The 17,360-nt window shown below is 41.6% G+C and overlaps 1 protein-coding gene across 1 annotated transcript in view; it reads left to right on the top strand.

Annotated features, from left to right (window-relative positions):
* The window catches only part of ELAVL2 (ELAV like RNA binding protein 2), a 125,546-nt gene that overhangs the window by 83,748 nt on the left and 24,438 nt on the right, over positions 1 to 17,360 (top strand). The window contains exon 4 of the mRNA XM_016208769.2: positions 4,314 to 4,417. Within this exon, the coding sequence (XP_016064255.1) occupies positions 4,314 to 4,417 (104 nt within the window). The remainder of the gene's footprint in view (positions 1 to 4,313; positions 4,418 to 17,360) is intronic.

The raw sequence follows: 17,360 nt of genomic DNA on the forward strand, positions 1-17,360 counted from the left end.
TGGTGTCCAGTTACCAGATGGCATTTTTTTTGTTTTCTAAAGACAGGATTTATTTGGCATTTGTCTTGAAGACTTTTTTTTTTTTTCTTCAGGGGGGCGGGGTGGGAGTCTTAGCTTTGTCATTTGTTTAGAATTTTCTTTTAATCATGTTGATTTCCATAATGGTTATATTTGGGATTTAAATGTAGAGCTTCATAAATTTTTTAAAGTGAGTCTTGGTTTTGGGATTGTCAGTATGCACATTCTAAATTCAGAATGATTTGGAAAGTAGATTTGGGTGATACGGATAAACGAGGCTTGGCTTCCGAGCCTTCCCTGGTGGTTTATGACTGTTACTAACTGATGAATATCAGAGCCGGAAAAAGTAGATACAGGCTACATGTTTTTTATTGATGTTTGACTTGACATGGTTTTATTTTTAAAAAATCTGCACTCACTTATAATAACTTGGAATAGGCACTATATAAGATGCAATTTACTTTGTCATAGGAATTAATAACAGCATAGAAACTCATATATAGTGAAACCAATGTTTGCCTAAGAAATACAGGAATTTGAAACAGTGGACAACTGTCTCGAAACAATTTCTTTTTAGATTATAGAACCCTGTTGAAAATGCCTGTGTATTACATGATACTTCAGGCATATTGAAGATGTTCTGGTTTTAGCTATAAACTAGTTTGAATTGAGTAGAGAAGAGCATAGCATTTGAGAGTCCTGGATTCGAGTGTTCACCGCTGCTTCTTCCTACTGATGTTTTAGTTTGAAGAAGCTGATCGACCTTGCCTACCTTCACATACCATTTCTGCCTTGCTGGGGAAGAACATGAGTATCTCACATGAGTAATGCAAGGCTAAATTTAAACGGTTAAACATTATACAGCCAAAAGGTGAGAATGGGGAGAGCCTTGCCTATCTTGGTATCATCTGTGATGTTTTTATTTATTTTAATCATCTAATAAGTATTTACTGACTTGACTAACTCACTTTAAATTGAAAGCCTGTGAGACTCCTAACTCCTTTGTGGAGTGCCAACATTTTCATGCATCTGTGAGAGTGTATATAGGAATGCGGCCTTTCGGCAGCAGATGTACCCTTTCGTATTATTTTGCTTAGGTTAATAGTAATAGCAGTTTGGCTGACTCACTGTTATCATTGCTAGCCACGATTGCTCGAGGGGGTCAGGTCACAGATCCGTTAAATGGATGGACCGTGTGATGGTGATGTTGACAATACACGACACTGTAATGCTTCTCATTTATTCATTTAGCAAGCTTTTGCGTGCCCACAGTGTGCTGGGAATAAGAGCTCAGAGGCCAGCATGGGAGACAGCTAAGCAGGGACTGGCAGGACAGGCTTTTCCCGTCACCCAGTGACCCAGCTCCAGCAGGCACTGCTGTGCTCAGGGGTGACCTCAACCGGCCATTAAACTGTTTCTCTGAAGTGGTGGATAACGTGATGATTTTAGAAGAAAGACATCCACTTTTATGTCTCCAACATATCTGTGAAAGGCACCCTTCCCGGCAGTCGCTTCACACGCCTAGCCCATCAGCACGTGTCCCTTCTCAGGCTCCCGGAAGCCTCATTTGTAGCCCTGGGTTGTGTCTCACCATTAAAACTATGATTCTCAACGCTGGCTGCATGTTAGTCACCAGGATTTAAAAACTAGTATGAGCGCTTTGTAACAGACCCGTGAAATAAAAATCTTTGGGACTGGGTCTTAGGCATCCGTTGTTTTTTTAAAGCTTTGTAGACTCTGTCATTGCGCAGCCAAGGCTGAGAAGGCCCTGTGATTAGAAGCCACTGAATGCAGGGCGTGAGGGTAATGCCAGAAGCCAGGAGAAATGGACTCTCAATGCTGGTACAATCGAGAATTTGATTTATTTTGTCATAGAAGAGCAGTGTGACAAAATGACACAATGTTTGGCTTGCCTTTGTTTTCCCCATTATATTTGTAACATCTTCCTGATTTAATTTAAATGAATGTATTAAACTCCTTAACATATAGTAGAAATAGATCATGTTTCCTCAGTTTCTCTCTTGACCAGAATGATCTACTTCCACTCATAGCGAATGTTCTCTTCACAGTTGCAGCAGCCTCATTGGATAGGGATTTTTCCTCGAGTTTTAGAATATGGAAGTTACGACTCAGCGAGGTTAAGTCGCTTCTTCAGAGCCACACAGCTGGTAAATGGCACAGCTAGGATGGGAACTCCTGGGCATCTTTCTCCAAAGCCCACATTCTTTCATCATAAACTGCTTCCTTGAGCAGATATTTGTATGTTCAGCCAATTTGAATCTCAGCAGCAGTAGGACTGAGACACATTTCATATGAAGTCACTCACTATACATGCAATAGATACGCGATAAATGTTTGTCTAAATTACTAAAAAGCTGAATGCTTAAAAATATGGTGGTTTCACCTGCAACTTTTAAAAAATAGAACTGTGAGTAAAACAAATCTCTATTAGTGTGAGAAAAAAATGATGAACTGAGTTAATTTTAGCTGTCCCCCCCACCTCCTTTTTGGGGGGGGGGGATGCAATTTGATAGGAGGGCAAAAGTTTGCAATGATTATCCCAAATAATGATAGTGATCTCCAAAGTACAATCACAAGTTTTCTTGATTATTAGGTCCTGTATTTAGCCTGCCTCCCTCCCTCCCCCTCTCTCCCCGGCACTCCCTCCTTCCCTCTTCTCCCCTCCCCTCTCTTTGTTTTCTTGTTTTTGGTATAGTTACAAGGAACCACGTTAAGATAACCAGAGTGGCTATCCTAAGAACCTGTATTCATAACCACTTGCACCAAAGGCGCCCCTTAGAAGAAAAAAAAACCCTTACTTTGTTATGAAATTGATACAAAGATGGTATTTATTTATTTTTCAATATGTTTTTATTGATTTTAGAAAGAGAGGAAGGGAGAGGGAGAGAGAGAGAAACACTGATGTGAGAGAGAAACATCCATCGGCTGCCTCCTGCACGCCCCCTACTGGCGATGGAGCCGCTACCGGGGCATGTGGCCTGACCAGAAATTGAACCAGTGACTTCTTGGTGCACAGGACAGAGCTCACCCAACTGAGCCACACTGGCCGGGGCCAAAGATGGTATTTAATGAAAAACATTTGGACCTTACTGGGCATCTTCCAAGAAACCTACATTAAGTTTGGTTTGACTTTCAGTACAGTAAACCTTTTCTATGTCAGTTTTTGTAGTGTTTCTCACCTTTTCAAACTGAGAAACTTTCCTTTCATTGAAAAATTGAGACTTTTAGGATTGACTTTCCTTACGGTGTGCGTTTCATCGATTCCAACCCCTTGTTATTTCCTATTTTTTGAGAGTTAGGGCAACCTTGAGCCAGGGGTGGGAGGACTCAGATGATAGGGAAAAGCAACTATCAAAATACTTATTTTGAAGCAACTCTTACTCCAAACGTCCTGTTTTGTTTTTTTTGTTTATGCTTTTTTTCTCCTTTCGCACAATGTTCTCCTGGGCTTGGGCATCCTTAGTCTAAATCTTTGTGTTCATATTTCTCTGTGTTCCTCATCTAGGTCATCAGACCCCTTTCAGAAAATTGGGTTCAGTTTATCTGAGGAAGCTTTCCTCTAAAATAAGTGCCTATGTATATAGCAGTGGGCAACTTACAGTTGTGAGTACACAAAAGCAGTTTATTATTGTATTTATCACTTACTGTATTATTTTTTGGTATTACAACTGTAAACCTACTTTTGCCTGTCCCTGTCCCTGTCTATACCCACACAAACATAACAGGCACACACACACACACTAACATGTACGCACACACATGATTCTTCACCGTTTTAGACTCTGAAATAGTTGTATGTGGTGTAGGCTGTGCATTTTTCAGGGTGCAGTGTACGGAAGGAACACCGACAGGCTCTTGCTTGGTGCAAACCGCCTTCTTCTTTTGCGGGGAAGGAAACTGAAGCTGGAAAAATCGTGCCCGTGGAGCCCACGCAGCAGCTCAGGGGAGACGTGCGCCCACGGTTTCCAAAGCTGAGTGTTGCCGGCTCGGGCTCGGGCTCGGGCTCGGGCAGGGCCTGTGTGCTGCAACTCTGAGGATGCGTGTTTTCTTAAATGGCACGGCTTGCTGAGTCTTAACTGATGTTTAAACTTGCAATTGTAGTAGACAGGAGATGAACAAGATCACATATATGTTTCTAGAAAAATTAACATGGGCCTCTTTTTACTGCTGAGAAAATGTGCTGGTGGTAGTGACAGGACCATACGCCAGAATGAAAGTGGATGGATCTCTGCCGTGTAGAACTAACGTGCGCCTTTCCCTTTCCTTTCCTCTAGGGCAGAGCTTGGGATACGGCTTTGTGAACTACATTGACCCTAAGGATGCAGAGAAAGCTATCAACACCCTGAATGGATTGAGACTTCAAACCAAAACAATAAAAGTATGTTTACATTTTTTATATTTACTTGCAGAACAGATTTTAAAAAATTAAGGTCTACTTGTAGCTCTTTCCTGTATTCATTTTGTGCCCACATAGACACTTTTCTGGGGGGAGAGTGGAATTTTCTGTTTTGTTTTTCTGTTTTGGTGGGGGAAACTTTATTTAGGAGTACTTCATGTAATCATTCCTGTATTAACAAAGAGGCAGCAGCAGATTTTTAAGATAAGTACTTTATGAAATCTACTGAATTAAATCTCCTTCCTTGATAGCTAGTTACCTGCTACATAACTTGAGGAAACCTTAGGCCAGTTCTTCTAGTACAAGCATTGGCACACTTATTCTGTAAAGGGCTAGGAGTAAGTAAATATGTTAACTTTTACGGGCACACACTGTCTGTCACAACTTCTCAGCTCTGCTCCTGTAGCTTGAAAGCAAGCATAGCCACTACGCAAACTAATAGATGTGGCCATGAGCCTGTAAAACTTTATTGATGGACACAGAAACGTGACTTTTGTGTAATGTTCGTGTGACACAAAATAGTCTTTCTGTTTTACCCCAATCATTAAAAAATACAAAAACCTTTCTTTGTTCATGGGTCATAAGAAAACAGGTGGCAGGCTGGCTGTGGTCCTTGGGTTATAGTTGGACTCTGATCTAGCAGATTCAACTTGCTTCGCTGAGACTGACAAAACTGCTTCAGAGCTTACATCCACACAGGTTATTTCTCCTGATATATTCCCCCCCCCCAAAATAAATGCCAAATAATTTTGTGAATTTTTGTTTTTGCTTTTTGCGAAGTTTTGAAGTTCTTATGTGGATTCTCTCTGGATAAGCAGTGAATCCAATTTGCGGTATAGATTTCTTTTCCTTTAGAAAATAAAAGGGATGTTGCCTGTGGCAAACTCTTAGTACATGTGCCATCAATTTTCCCTCTCCTGCCCAGTGCAGACATTGCCAATCAATCACTGCAGTCTTCCTCCCTGATTTTAGATGTGGCTCCCAAGTATTTTTCAAAATAGTGTCCTAGACAACCTCAATCAATTGACTCAAGTTGGAACCTGTTTTCCACTCTTGATTTAAGAAGTCCGCTCAGATGATAGCCTGAAGTGGCTAGGGGAAGTCAGTCAAGGCTGACTGTGGCATTCATCTTGCTTACAGACTTGTCTAGAAGATTTCTGCTCATTTTTTTCATGCATCTGGAAACACAGTGTCATCTTTGCGCTTAAAAGTTGCTTCTCTCAGAATTGTCAGCTAAAGGAATTCGCTAGCCCTGGGTAGTTTTGATGGCTCATTCTTTATATTTATTGGCTGGTAGGAAAAATGCCTCCCAGCTCTGACTCATCTAAAGGAAAGTACATGCAGTGGCCCCCAAATATACTTGGATGTCAGATGTTCAAGAGTTCTACATGTTTCTTGATCAAGAAAATTTCCTGTGTATGAAAAGGTTCACCCTTGAATCAGAAATGAATTGATTAATATGTTATCAAAATTTGAGGGGGAAAATTATATTTCTAATACAGTCTAAACTTACAAAGACTTTAAGTTTGCTCTGACATTGGTTCTCCAGTCTGGACTCCGTTTTCTAATTGTATTTTTCTGCATACTTTCTGTTTGTGTCACAGAGATTAATCTTTTAATAATACTACTAATAATCAAATACTCTTATTAAAAAAAGACATTCAATTATCTGATTACCTTTGGATTGTTTTCTGTGTTCTCTATCCTACTGCACATTTTCTCGGGCCTCCCAACTTAAATTTCATTTCCAGGATTGCTGCTAATTTATCATAATTTTGAGGTTCTGGGTTGTGGTTAAGAAGAAATTGGAGTAGATGGTTGGGATGGCTCAGCTGAGGATATACCCTTTTGTCTGTTCCAGAAATAACCACCCTTATGTTATTCTAGTGAGTCAGTTATTTTACTCGAAGTCAGTTCTTTGCCCTAAAGTCCACAAGAAAAACAGGGCTGCAGGGAGAATGGTTCACCATAGAATAAATTTCTGTCGCCCACAAGGTGACCCTTTGAGGACAGCTTCTTCTTCACTATCCATCACTGGCCTTCTCTTCGGGACCCAGCTGCTTGGGCAGAATACATGGAAGGAAGGACAGTAATGCCTTGTGGCTTTCACACTGTGACATCTGCTACTCTTCCGGTTTTCTGAAGTGGGGGTGGGGTGGGTAAGCAGCAGGCTCCTTCTTTCCCCACCCCATTCGGTTCCTTCAGAAATACCAGATAACAGCTGGTAGCCTCAATCTGGCCCAGATTTCTCTGCGAGGCAGATCAGACCATTTTCCAAAGCTACATAGTGCCATTTGTTTTGGTCTGTTTGTTCTTTCCTGTGTATTTTTCTCTTTTTAGTTAGATGTGTTTTGTGTTATAATCCAACATCTTGAGCCGTTTCTCTTATAGCAGTCAAAGTTACCTTTTGGATGCTGTCTTCAAGCCCCCTTTTCTTCCCTGGGATACTGTTCGGTCAGTTACTCTTTTTTTTCTTCTTCCTTCCTTCAGTCCACCCTGGAGAAGGTGTCAATATAATCTTAGAAAAACACCACTTTCCTCGTGTGACTTCGCACTCACAGTTCTCTAATATCTCCCTCCTGTTTTCCCATATCATTCGACTTAACAAGGAAGGGCCTAGGACAGGAGCAACAGGGCAGAGCCTCGGCGGCTGCTTAGACTCCCTAGAAACCTGGGCGAGAAGTGAGCCACGGCGGGGCTGCCGTCAGCTCAGCAGACAGATCAAAGGCCTCGGGACAGGTCCAGGGTGTCCGTGTTAGCCGGGGCGAGCTGCCTCTGCCCGTTACTCCCCTGGTTGCAGGTCTCTTGGGGACCCTTAGAGTTTAGAAGAAAGGAAACTGACTGGAAAAGGAGGTTCCAGGGAGCGTGCCCCAAGGAGAGCGGCTGGCTCACCCTGGGAGTGTCCCATTGTTACTGCTGTTCTCCCGGCAGTCAGACTGGCTCTTCCCTTGCGAGCTGGCGCCTTCCTGGCCTCTGCACGCGCGCTCCTGTAGCTCCCACGTCCTGGCCTCCCCCTTCCCACTCAGCTTAGTTTAATAGTGGCCATGCCATCTTTTGAAGCCCATCTGAAGTCTTTCCTTCAGCTGCTGCCTTGCTGGGTTGTTGCAACTTGGGTTGGATCCCCCCTGTTCTTTGAAATATGTTCTCTTTACCCATGAGAAACCACAGAAGTTTTGGGATGGAAGGCCACCCATGTATCATTTAGACTTAAGCATCACCCTCTCCCCCGGTGAAAAAGTTGAGACCGGTCATGTACTTTTGCTAAGATCAGGCAGTTAAAGAAGAGCTGTGACTCAGATCCTTGTCTCTTAATACCTGCACCAAAACTCTTGGCCATGACCCCATGCTTTCCAGTAGAGACTAATTACTAGACTAATTACCATACATGATATTTACAGGTATACAAGTGTTTGTATATTCCTTGAGTTCAGGTTTCTGTTGTTTTCCAGGCCGCCCAGCATTTAGTATGCGTTTGGTAAAGTTCCTAGTCATTGGAATATTGAAACAGTGAATCAAGTGCCGTGAAAGGTGGTTTGTTTAGCAGTTTCTCTTGGGGCTTCCTAATAGCATTAGCCCAGTAGGGTTTTGTGCAGATGGATCTTATGTTGAATAAATGACAGATATTTCAGTATTTCTGCAGTGAGTGAAGCAGAGCCCCTCAGGCACTTCTAGACCTCGTTGCATTAGAATCACAAGGAGAGTGAGTTAGTAATACAGGTTCTGGGGTGCACTTCAGACCTATTAAATCAGTGTTCAGAGGTGAGACACAGGGATCTCTTACAGTGCTTCCCAGGTAATTTGTCACAATAAGTCTCAGACCTAGCACTTAGGAACCACTAAAATGTACCCTTTTTTGAATAAGTTAGATTTTCTAAATATTCAGTAATTTTGCATGCAACGTTCAGTCTGACTTTAGTTTTTACCTTTGTAATCCTCTTGTGGATAATTCTTTTAACCGAGTATTAACCATGCTTTCTCTTGAGCATGCTAAATGATAGCATGCATTAAGAGTATAAAGTAGTTCATGCAGTCTTCACTTTTTTAAAAGTAGAGCTTAGAAATTAGAAAAACATGTTCACCTAATTTAGAAAGGTGTTTAAGTAGTGGCGTTCATGTGTTAAAGTCTCAAGATGATTGTTTTCTTCCAAGGATCACTTTTTCCTCTGGTTGGGGCAATGTCGCAGTGGCTTACCTTGCTGGTGAGGTCACACCGTCTCTGAACTGTATCGGAGGCAGTCAAGACAGGAAAGCCTACCTGCGTTGTCCCTAACATCGAGATGGTAACTGAAATGTAATATCACAGTGTTTTTAACTTCTGACATTAGGGAGGGTAGTGAAAAGGTAGCACATGTACAGTTCAGACATCTGGGGGGCAGAGGGGTGTCTCATGGCCGTGTCAAAAATTGTATGCTGGGGTGGGGCGGGGGGCGAGGGTTCTCCTCCGAGCCCTCCAGTCCCCCGTGGGAACCCTTCATTTCATGGACTAGTGTGTGGGCATCAGTGTTGTGACTGCTGCGTTCAGTTCTTCATGCTATTTCTCTACTCATTTTGGTTTTAGAGGGAGTTACGTACAGCATTGACAAAATCTAAGTACTCTTGAAACATTTATGGCTTAGAGGCAATATTTTTGACCTTTTGCCTAGGTTAATGGTATCAGACTTTAAATTCATGATTGGGAGAGAGAAATCATTTATTTCCCAAAGTACTTAGCTACTTTTTTCTCCATCAAGTACTGTGACTAGGAAATTATCACCCACACAGTGAAATGGGTGCCGTGCCCTGACTCTCAGGCATCTCTCCTGACTCCTCCCTCTTTAGAAAGCTTACATATTCCTGAAAATGGGCTTATTTTATCTAGAAAGTAGGAGCTATTATCCCAAGGAATAGAGCTTTTAATTATTATTGATAGGTACTACCTCTCGGAATCCATCTCTTCCCTAAAGCCCCCAAAAGAAAAAACCCTGTCAGAAATGAATCCCAGCATAAAAATAAGTACCTCAGCTTGGCTTTAATTAAATATATCTTTTTCTTAATCATTCAGACATAGACCAGGCTACATTTTCCCTTTGCTTAAAAATTAATTGATGCTCTTGCCAGTACTGTGCTAAGGGAAATAAGTGAGATGGACAAGGACTGGGCTGTGCGATTCTCCTCGTGTGGGATTTAGAACGAAAAGCAGCAAACAGCGAACAAGAACAGGCTCGGACGCAGACAACAGAATGGTCACGGGCGGGGGGGGCGGGGGGGAGTCAGTAAAGGGCGTCAAGGGCACGGGGGCGGATGGAAACTAGGCTGCGGGTGGTGAGCGCACAGCGGGGTACACAGGCGCCGCAGTGTAATCTTGTACAGCCCCAAATTATACAAGGCTCCCAACCAGTGTCACCCTAATGAGGTTCATTGAAAATTGATATACATTAGTGTAAAATTTCTCAAATAAAAATAATTAAACCACGGTTGAAGCACATAAGGAGAAATTCTGTTATAACACACTTGGGGTATTAATTAAAAATGGTAATGTCTACTCCTTAAAGTGTTCAGTTGTTTTAGGGAGGAAGGAAAGTTGATGAACCTTTATTCTAAGCTACGGTATTGCTTTTAATTTTTTTGTAAAATGTATGTCTTTTCCTAACTAGCCTATCCTTGTCCCAATTGGTAAATGTCATGTCCGCAGACTTTTTTTCTCTCTTTAGCATGGACTTTGCATCTTTAGTGTGGGAGGAATATAGAACTACCTTTTGGAATCTCCCCCTCCCTGACAGTGCTAGCGCGACTTAACTGGCTCTGTGGTCTTGGGTGAGATCTTGGTCTTTATGTTTCCATTTATATCTATAAGTTGAGTGAGTTTATTATCACTGAGAATATTTCTTACCTCTTTTTTTTTTTTTTTTTTAAATATATCTTTATTGATTTCAGAGAGAGGAAGGGAGAGGGAGAGAGAGGGAGATAGAAACATCAACGATGAGAGAGTCATTGATCGAGCCCGCAACCCGGGCATGTGCCCTGACTGGGAATCGAACCCTGATTGCCTGGATCCTAGGTCGACACTCAACCGCTGAGCCACGCCTGGCTGGGCTCTTACCTCTTTTTTAAAAAAGTTCTCATGGTCTGCCAAATTGTCTACTAAGTAAGTAAGTATTTCTGACGAACTCTTGCTTATCCTGTGGAATGCCTTGGTGGCAGGCACCCCGTCCGGAGGGCGTACTTTAGCTGTCTCCTTCTACCGCTGTTGAAGCTTAGCAGCCACAGTAAAATGTGTGCCAGGAAACACTTTTCTTGCTCAACCTTCTTTTTGGTACAGGATCCCTGGGGATGGTTTTTATTTATCATTGTGAGTTGTTCTTTTATTAAATTTAATTCTGACCATTGGTAACTATTCCATAGATGCTGCCTAATTTGACTGCCCGCTGTAGAGAAGAAAAGGGCGTGGAAGTGGAATGCAAGTGAAACCAGGCTCCGAGTTTGCCACCTGGTAGATGCTCTGCCAGAATACCTGCAGCCTCATTTTGAGGGGGTTTGAGATGAGTGGGTTTTATAGTAGCGGTGATGCCAAGAGTCCATGCTTCTGTAGGGAAGTTTGAAAGCAGATGTTAAGGGAACCACATAGAGTTAGCTAGAGCAGAGAAAGAGAGCGAGGATTGGGGAGCAATGTGGCAGTGAGCCCGAGAGCAGTTAGGGATCATAAAAGGTAGGGGTCCCATGCCAAAGAGTCGTGGCTTTATACCGCCAGAGTTCTGAGCAGAGCTGAGACGGGGTTGGACGTGAGTCTTTATTAGGAGGGGAAGGCCTGTTTTGTATTGAGCTTCCCATCTCTCTGAACATCGCCCGCCACCCGAGTGTTCCTTTGGCTTATATAGTTGATGTTATTTTCCCTGAAGGTCCAAAGACTTGAAGTGTGGGCTTCACACGTTTGTAAAGCATCTCCTATAAAGTACTCCTTTTTTCATAACTAGGTCATTGCTTACCTTTTTACTTTGACTAGATTTGGAAAATGTGAAGTAATAGTCTGAAGGATAGGCTGTCAAATTAACTGACAACTTTTGAGATGTTAGCCTAAATTGTTTAGCTGGTCAGAGTTCTGTTTGTGGAGGGACAAAAAAGTGTAAAAAGTAATATCAGGAGTGGAGGCAAAAATGGAAAACTCTGAGTAAGCGATTTTTTCCCCTTTTTAAAAATACAGACTGAAGGCATGTTTTTCTACCTTCATTTTTAACCCATGACCTGGAGCTTTCTAGAGCCACATGCCCACATATACAAGTTTTAACACCAGTATATTCCTACAACTGGTTATCAGAAACACTTCAATGCATTGAAACAAAAACCCTTATCTACTTTGAGTCCATTTTGCACAGTCCTTATTTGAAATGAGGAATAACATTTTTTAAAGTAATGTGTTATTTGTATAATGCCCATCATGTGTTTTGTAAACTGCTCCATTGCCAGCTTTGATTTTTTTTTTTTTTTTTTAAAACAGAAGGCCCAGAGGTTGTTACTCCTCTAGGGTGATCTCTAGAGTATGGGTGGGTGACCTTGCGGGGTCCAGAACTTGGTTGTTTTGATGTCAGGCCTCTTGTGTTACTACTGCTCCTTCCAAGCTCCCACCGAAGTGGGAATCAGACATTTGGAAATTCCCAGAGAGCAGTAACTGGGTGTTCTCTGAATGCCTTTTCTGTAGATGTTTTTCCACAGTTGTTGGAGCTGAGGCTGAGCCTGCACCAAGGGAAGGTTGAGGAGGAGGGTTCCCCGTCACAGTGTCCTGGCTGGTTTCCTGCCCATTCCTGCTTGCAAGCCGTGGACGGTGCTGGTGGGAGAGAGTCTCAGATGTTGACTGAACCCACCTTTTATATTTTAGGAGGGGATTTATAGATCATTTTCTTACCCAAGCATGCCTCCACCTTTCCTGCCTGTTTTCATAAAAATGCATCAGCAGAGGCATTTCTGGCAGGTACTGTTAGCCCCTGTCTGCTTGATTTGCCTGCTGCTCTTTAAGGGTAAGGCAGGGCTTGTCTTTCATCTGTGACTCAGGAGTAGGTCATTTTGGGGGCTTCAGTCTGTTCTGCAAGCTATCTTGAGAGGGGTTAAGATAGGTGTGCTAACTTCTGAAGAGAGGTCCCTTAATTTCTCGCTGTATCTGCTTTTTGTAGTGTTTTCTTAGGGCTTTTATTTTATTCTTGTCTGGATTCAAAAACAATCATCTCTTACAAGTAGGCAAATACTCCCTTTGATCTGTGAAATGAAGCTCAGGTTAAAGGACTTGTTCGGAAAGCGATATTAGCTAAGTGCTTGACTGGGACCAGAAATACAACATTGGCCGCTGCCTTATAGCTTTCATTGTTTTTAGTTTTCACCTCACATGACCAGTGTTCAAGTGTGTTGCGTAGAGCCAGGTTGTTGATACCACTATAAACAAACTGGATGTTCTCTTGGGGACCTGAATTTGGGACTTTTTGTGTCCTCAGACTTTCCGAATCAGATCTCTGTTAGGTGGAGGGTGTGGAGCTGTGCCTAGTGGTGGAAAAAGTCTGTCTCCCAGGCAGAGCGCTTCAGACAGCCCGACCTCCAGTTTGAGAAGAAGGCGAGTGTCTGGAGGTCATAATAAGCAGACCCACCAGTGAGTTAACAGCAATTGAAGTATCTTAGTGGTAATTGGAAGTGAAAGAGTTATTATAGTAACTTTCTAGATCTCTTTTTTATAGGAGACTACACATTCTTTAAGAATTATTTTTCTGGTAGGTTCTTGCAGGTCATAGATGCTAGTTTAAAAAATACAGCAAAGTGTGTTTGTGTCTAAATTTGTGTGACTCAGTAGAAAAGCATGTGTGGTCCATCTCTCTTACTCCCAGCTCTGTCAGATCTTACTATCATTTGCCTTTAGCATCAGTTCTCACCTACAAGTACTGCAGCAGAATTACTTGTGGAGTTTTAACTTCTGGAAGTTTCTTGACATAAGATTTGTGGGCAATATGCTACTGGTCCCCCCCCCCCCGTGAAAAACTCCTTTGAATACTGTGTCAGGACTTGGAGTCACAAGTCCTGGATTGAGTTCTGTCTTGGTCTAGTTTGCTCATTTATAAAATGGTGGCAATGGGACCAGGCTGCACAGTTATTGTGCAACATTTTGCTTAACATCTGGAGGTAGGAAATATTTGTGCTGACCTGTTACATTCGGAGAGAGAAGATCAAGAATATTTAGTGTCCCTGGCCGGGCCTGGCTCAGCGGTTGAGCATCGACCTAGGATCCAGGCAATTGGGGTTTGATTCCCGGTCAGGGCACATGCCTGGGTTGTGGGCTCAATCCCCAGCAGGGGGCGTGCAGGAGGCAGCCGATCAATGACTCTCTCATCATTGGTGTTTCTATTCTCTCTCTTCCTCTCTCTGAAATCAATAAAGATATATTTTTTTTTAAAAAAAGAATATTCAGTGGTTTTTCTATTTCCCCTTTCTGTATTAAGTTGTATTTTAGAAATCTAGTTGGGGAGGAATTAGAAAGCTATTTTTACTCTGAAGAAAACAGTCACAATACTTAGTTGGATATTTTAAAAATTGTAGTAGTTACCTGGTGTTATAGAGAAATGGGTTTTGAAAAAAATCAATAAATCATGGTAATGCAGCCTGTTTCGTGGTCATTAGTATAAGGTTGCCTTCTCCGTAGGGATGAGAAGTTTAATCCTTCCTGTGGAGGTTCCGGGGTTGCTAATGAGTCTTGAAGTGACCTTCAGGTGAGCAGCAGGAGGGGCAAGGAAAAGCAGGGCACCTGCCTGGTCCTGGAGACGGGCAGTTCAGAAAAGCTTTAGTTTCCACAAATTTTGTTAAGTGACTCTTAAGAAATTCAGAGGTTGCTGCTTGCTTTACTCAAGCTACCCTGTTCATATGCCTAAAAAGCTCTGATGCTGTAGAATCCAGCGAGGCAATCGAGCATAGTAGCCCTTTGCAGAGATTGGCCAAGCTGATGGACTCCCTAATCCAGCTGGGCCACACCCAACCAAGTCTGAGTTTTGGAAGTATTTTTGGATGATTTTATGGGCTTTGCTTTACTTTTATATTTTTGTATTTGTTGGTGATTTTACATTCACATATACTACTTTCAAAATAACTGGGAAATTGTCGTATTCAGAAACCAGGAAATCAAGATAGTGGATGGTGAGGAGGAGAGTTGATATTTGTAATTTTTACGAGCTCTCCAGGGAACCCGAATTCACCCCAGAGTTTGCAGATACCTATTTTAAATCCTTCTACATAAGGGGCTGCCAAAACCTGAATGTTCATCAGGATCATTGAAGTAGAGTAGTTGATAAAATGCAGGTTCCTGGACCCCAGTCAAGAATTACTGTACCTGATCATCTGCAGAGTGAGGCCAAGGAAATTTTAATAGCCACCACAGGTGAGTCTTAACAGGTGGTGGTCTGACCTGAGAACCATAGTGAACCTTAATGATTTGTGCTTGAGTAGGTCTGTTGTTTTTGTTTCAAAACAAATCTATATGTAAATAAGATTTTTGTTTGTGGTTCTATCATAAACTATCTGGAATGTTTATGATTAACAGATGTACTTTAGTAAAATATTATACTGGATTTACTTTTAAAATATACATTCTCTTTCACACACACTCACACACACACAATTTGCTTGTTTTCAGAGCATTTGAATATCATTAAATACTTTTAGCTTTACAAATACATGAACATCATTTAATATTTGATCCTGAGAATGGGGATTTTGCAGTATAGTTCTTCTGGGGCCCATTTATTTAAAATGGGTATTTTGTAGTCTAGAGACGGGGAGTTGAGTTATATGATCCAAGATGGTTGTGAATCATTAGATTATGGAAATTGCTTTTACAATGCACTTAAAATTTGACTCATTTATGGGCTCCTAACTGCATACCTGTCCCAGCCCTCCCCAGTATCTGGATATTTGACCTTTCTAGTCAGGGTTTGAATAAATGGGAATTTGCTCTATTATAAGAATGTCCCCACAAAGCATAGTATAAATATTTAAAGAAAAAATGTGTGCTGCCTTAATTGATAAACCTTTTGACCTATAAACTGAATCTAGTCCCAAAGTTATGTGAAAGCCATGTATATATAGTATTGCCAAATGGCTCAGAATGTTTCTGTTCTGCTCAGATTTGCAAAAATGGGTTAGTAAGTAACCGTCACCAACTTGCAGGATTTTCTTTAGTTCTTCATTAACCAGTGTCTTGGGGGAATTGTGAAATATGCATTGTCTGCAAAGTACTCTGGCGCACAAAGTCAAATGAACTGTGAAGGTGAGGGCTAAAAACACCCCCCTCACCTTTGTACTTTATTCTGTGAGTATTAAAGAACATTGATTTACCAAGTGGCAAAGGGGCTACTACTTGGCGGTTTAATTACAGCCAGTGAATGTTATTGATGCCATCAATCAGCAGGACCCTGGGAAAGGGCCTGGTGCCAGACCATTCAGCAGTGTAATTAAATGCCGCAGCCCTGGCCTCTGAAGGCGCTTCCACACACCTGAAGCAGGGGGCGCTCTGTTGTGCAACAGAGGTAAAGGTGGTTATCCCCTCCTTACCGCCCCTCTTTAAATTTCTGGAGGAGTTCTGTGAATGGCGATGAATGGAAAATATGGCCTCTTCATTGTGTCCAGTTAAGGTGGTTGGTGTTTGTCTTACAAACCCTCTTGTGTGTGTGTAAATTTTCACAACTGTCAGACAGAAGGCTTTAGGAATACAGTAATTACTTTCTGTTAGAGCTGTGTGGGGGAATATGCGGCTCAGGTGTCTAGTAGATATTTGGACAACAAGGGATTGTGTTTGAGGGAGACTATTAGTCCTGCAAATCAGTTCATTTAAAAAAGCTTTCCCTTGGCTCTGGGAAGGGCTTCTAATAAGATTTTTATTACCCTTTTTTTCTCTTTATCATATGGTATATATATATTTCCATACATTATATATATATTTCTCTTTATCATATGGTGTATATATATATATTTCCATACATTACATATATATAGATATCTTATATCTCACACAAATGTTCATGTAGGCCTATTTGAGAGAGAAGATATGCCATAGACAATCCAAAATATTTTCTGTTACTGCCCGGCCCCCCCTTTTGTTTAATGGTGCATAGTTTGTACCAGTCGAGCTTATCAAAGACCCAGACTATCCTTGAAAGAAAGTGAGTTGGTTTCCTAAGTTTTTTGTGCTTGTGTGTATGTACACATACACATATACACACACTAGATACATGACAGTTGTGTCAAAACACTAAATCTTGGCTATTATGGTTTACTTGTAATGCAGGCATACCTCAGAGAAGTTGTGGGCTGGATTCCAGACCACTGCAAAAAAATTGGTAGTAATCTTTTTGCTAGTACAGGGCCTTACCTTCAATTTGTAAAACACACAACATCTGTGAAGCCCAGTAAACCACGCAGTCTGCATGTGTAAGCACGAGGTCTGCCTGCGTAAGCCTGGGGTGCAGACTGTTTCACATTTACAACAGGTATTGTTTAAAGGGGGATTATAGAAATAAAAGATCCTTTGTTTAAAAGAGAAAGATTGTTAGAAATTTTCCTTTGGAAGTTTGAAAAATATTTTAAAGTACATTAAAGGTTTAGTGAAACTGATGGCCATCTTCAAGAGTCCCGTCCATTAGGGCCTTGTTATATTATATGGAACCATAACAAGACCAATGGTTAGTCTCCAAGTTTTGGGGGGAAGGTCATGTGCTCTAAAAGTTATTATTGTCCATCATACATTTGCTCTTTTTCTCTCCCCCACCCCAAAAAAGGGCTAAGAAATGAAAAGTAATGTTAAAAGGCATTTAATTGCAAATTGTTAAGTCTATACAATCATGGTTATACCATCTGGGATAGGGCATATCTGTGAGTAATTAAGTAAGTACTTAATTTGTCAAGCACTTTAAGTGCTTAGTATGTACCA

Source organism: Miniopterus natalensis, chromosome 12, assembly GCF_054644295.1.
Source record: "Miniopterus natalensis isolate mMinNat1 chromosome 12, mMinNat1.hap1, whole genome shotgun sequence".
Classification (NCBI taxonomy): domain Eukaryota; kingdom Metazoa; phylum Chordata; class Mammalia; order Chiroptera; family Miniopteridae; genus Miniopterus; species Miniopterus natalensis.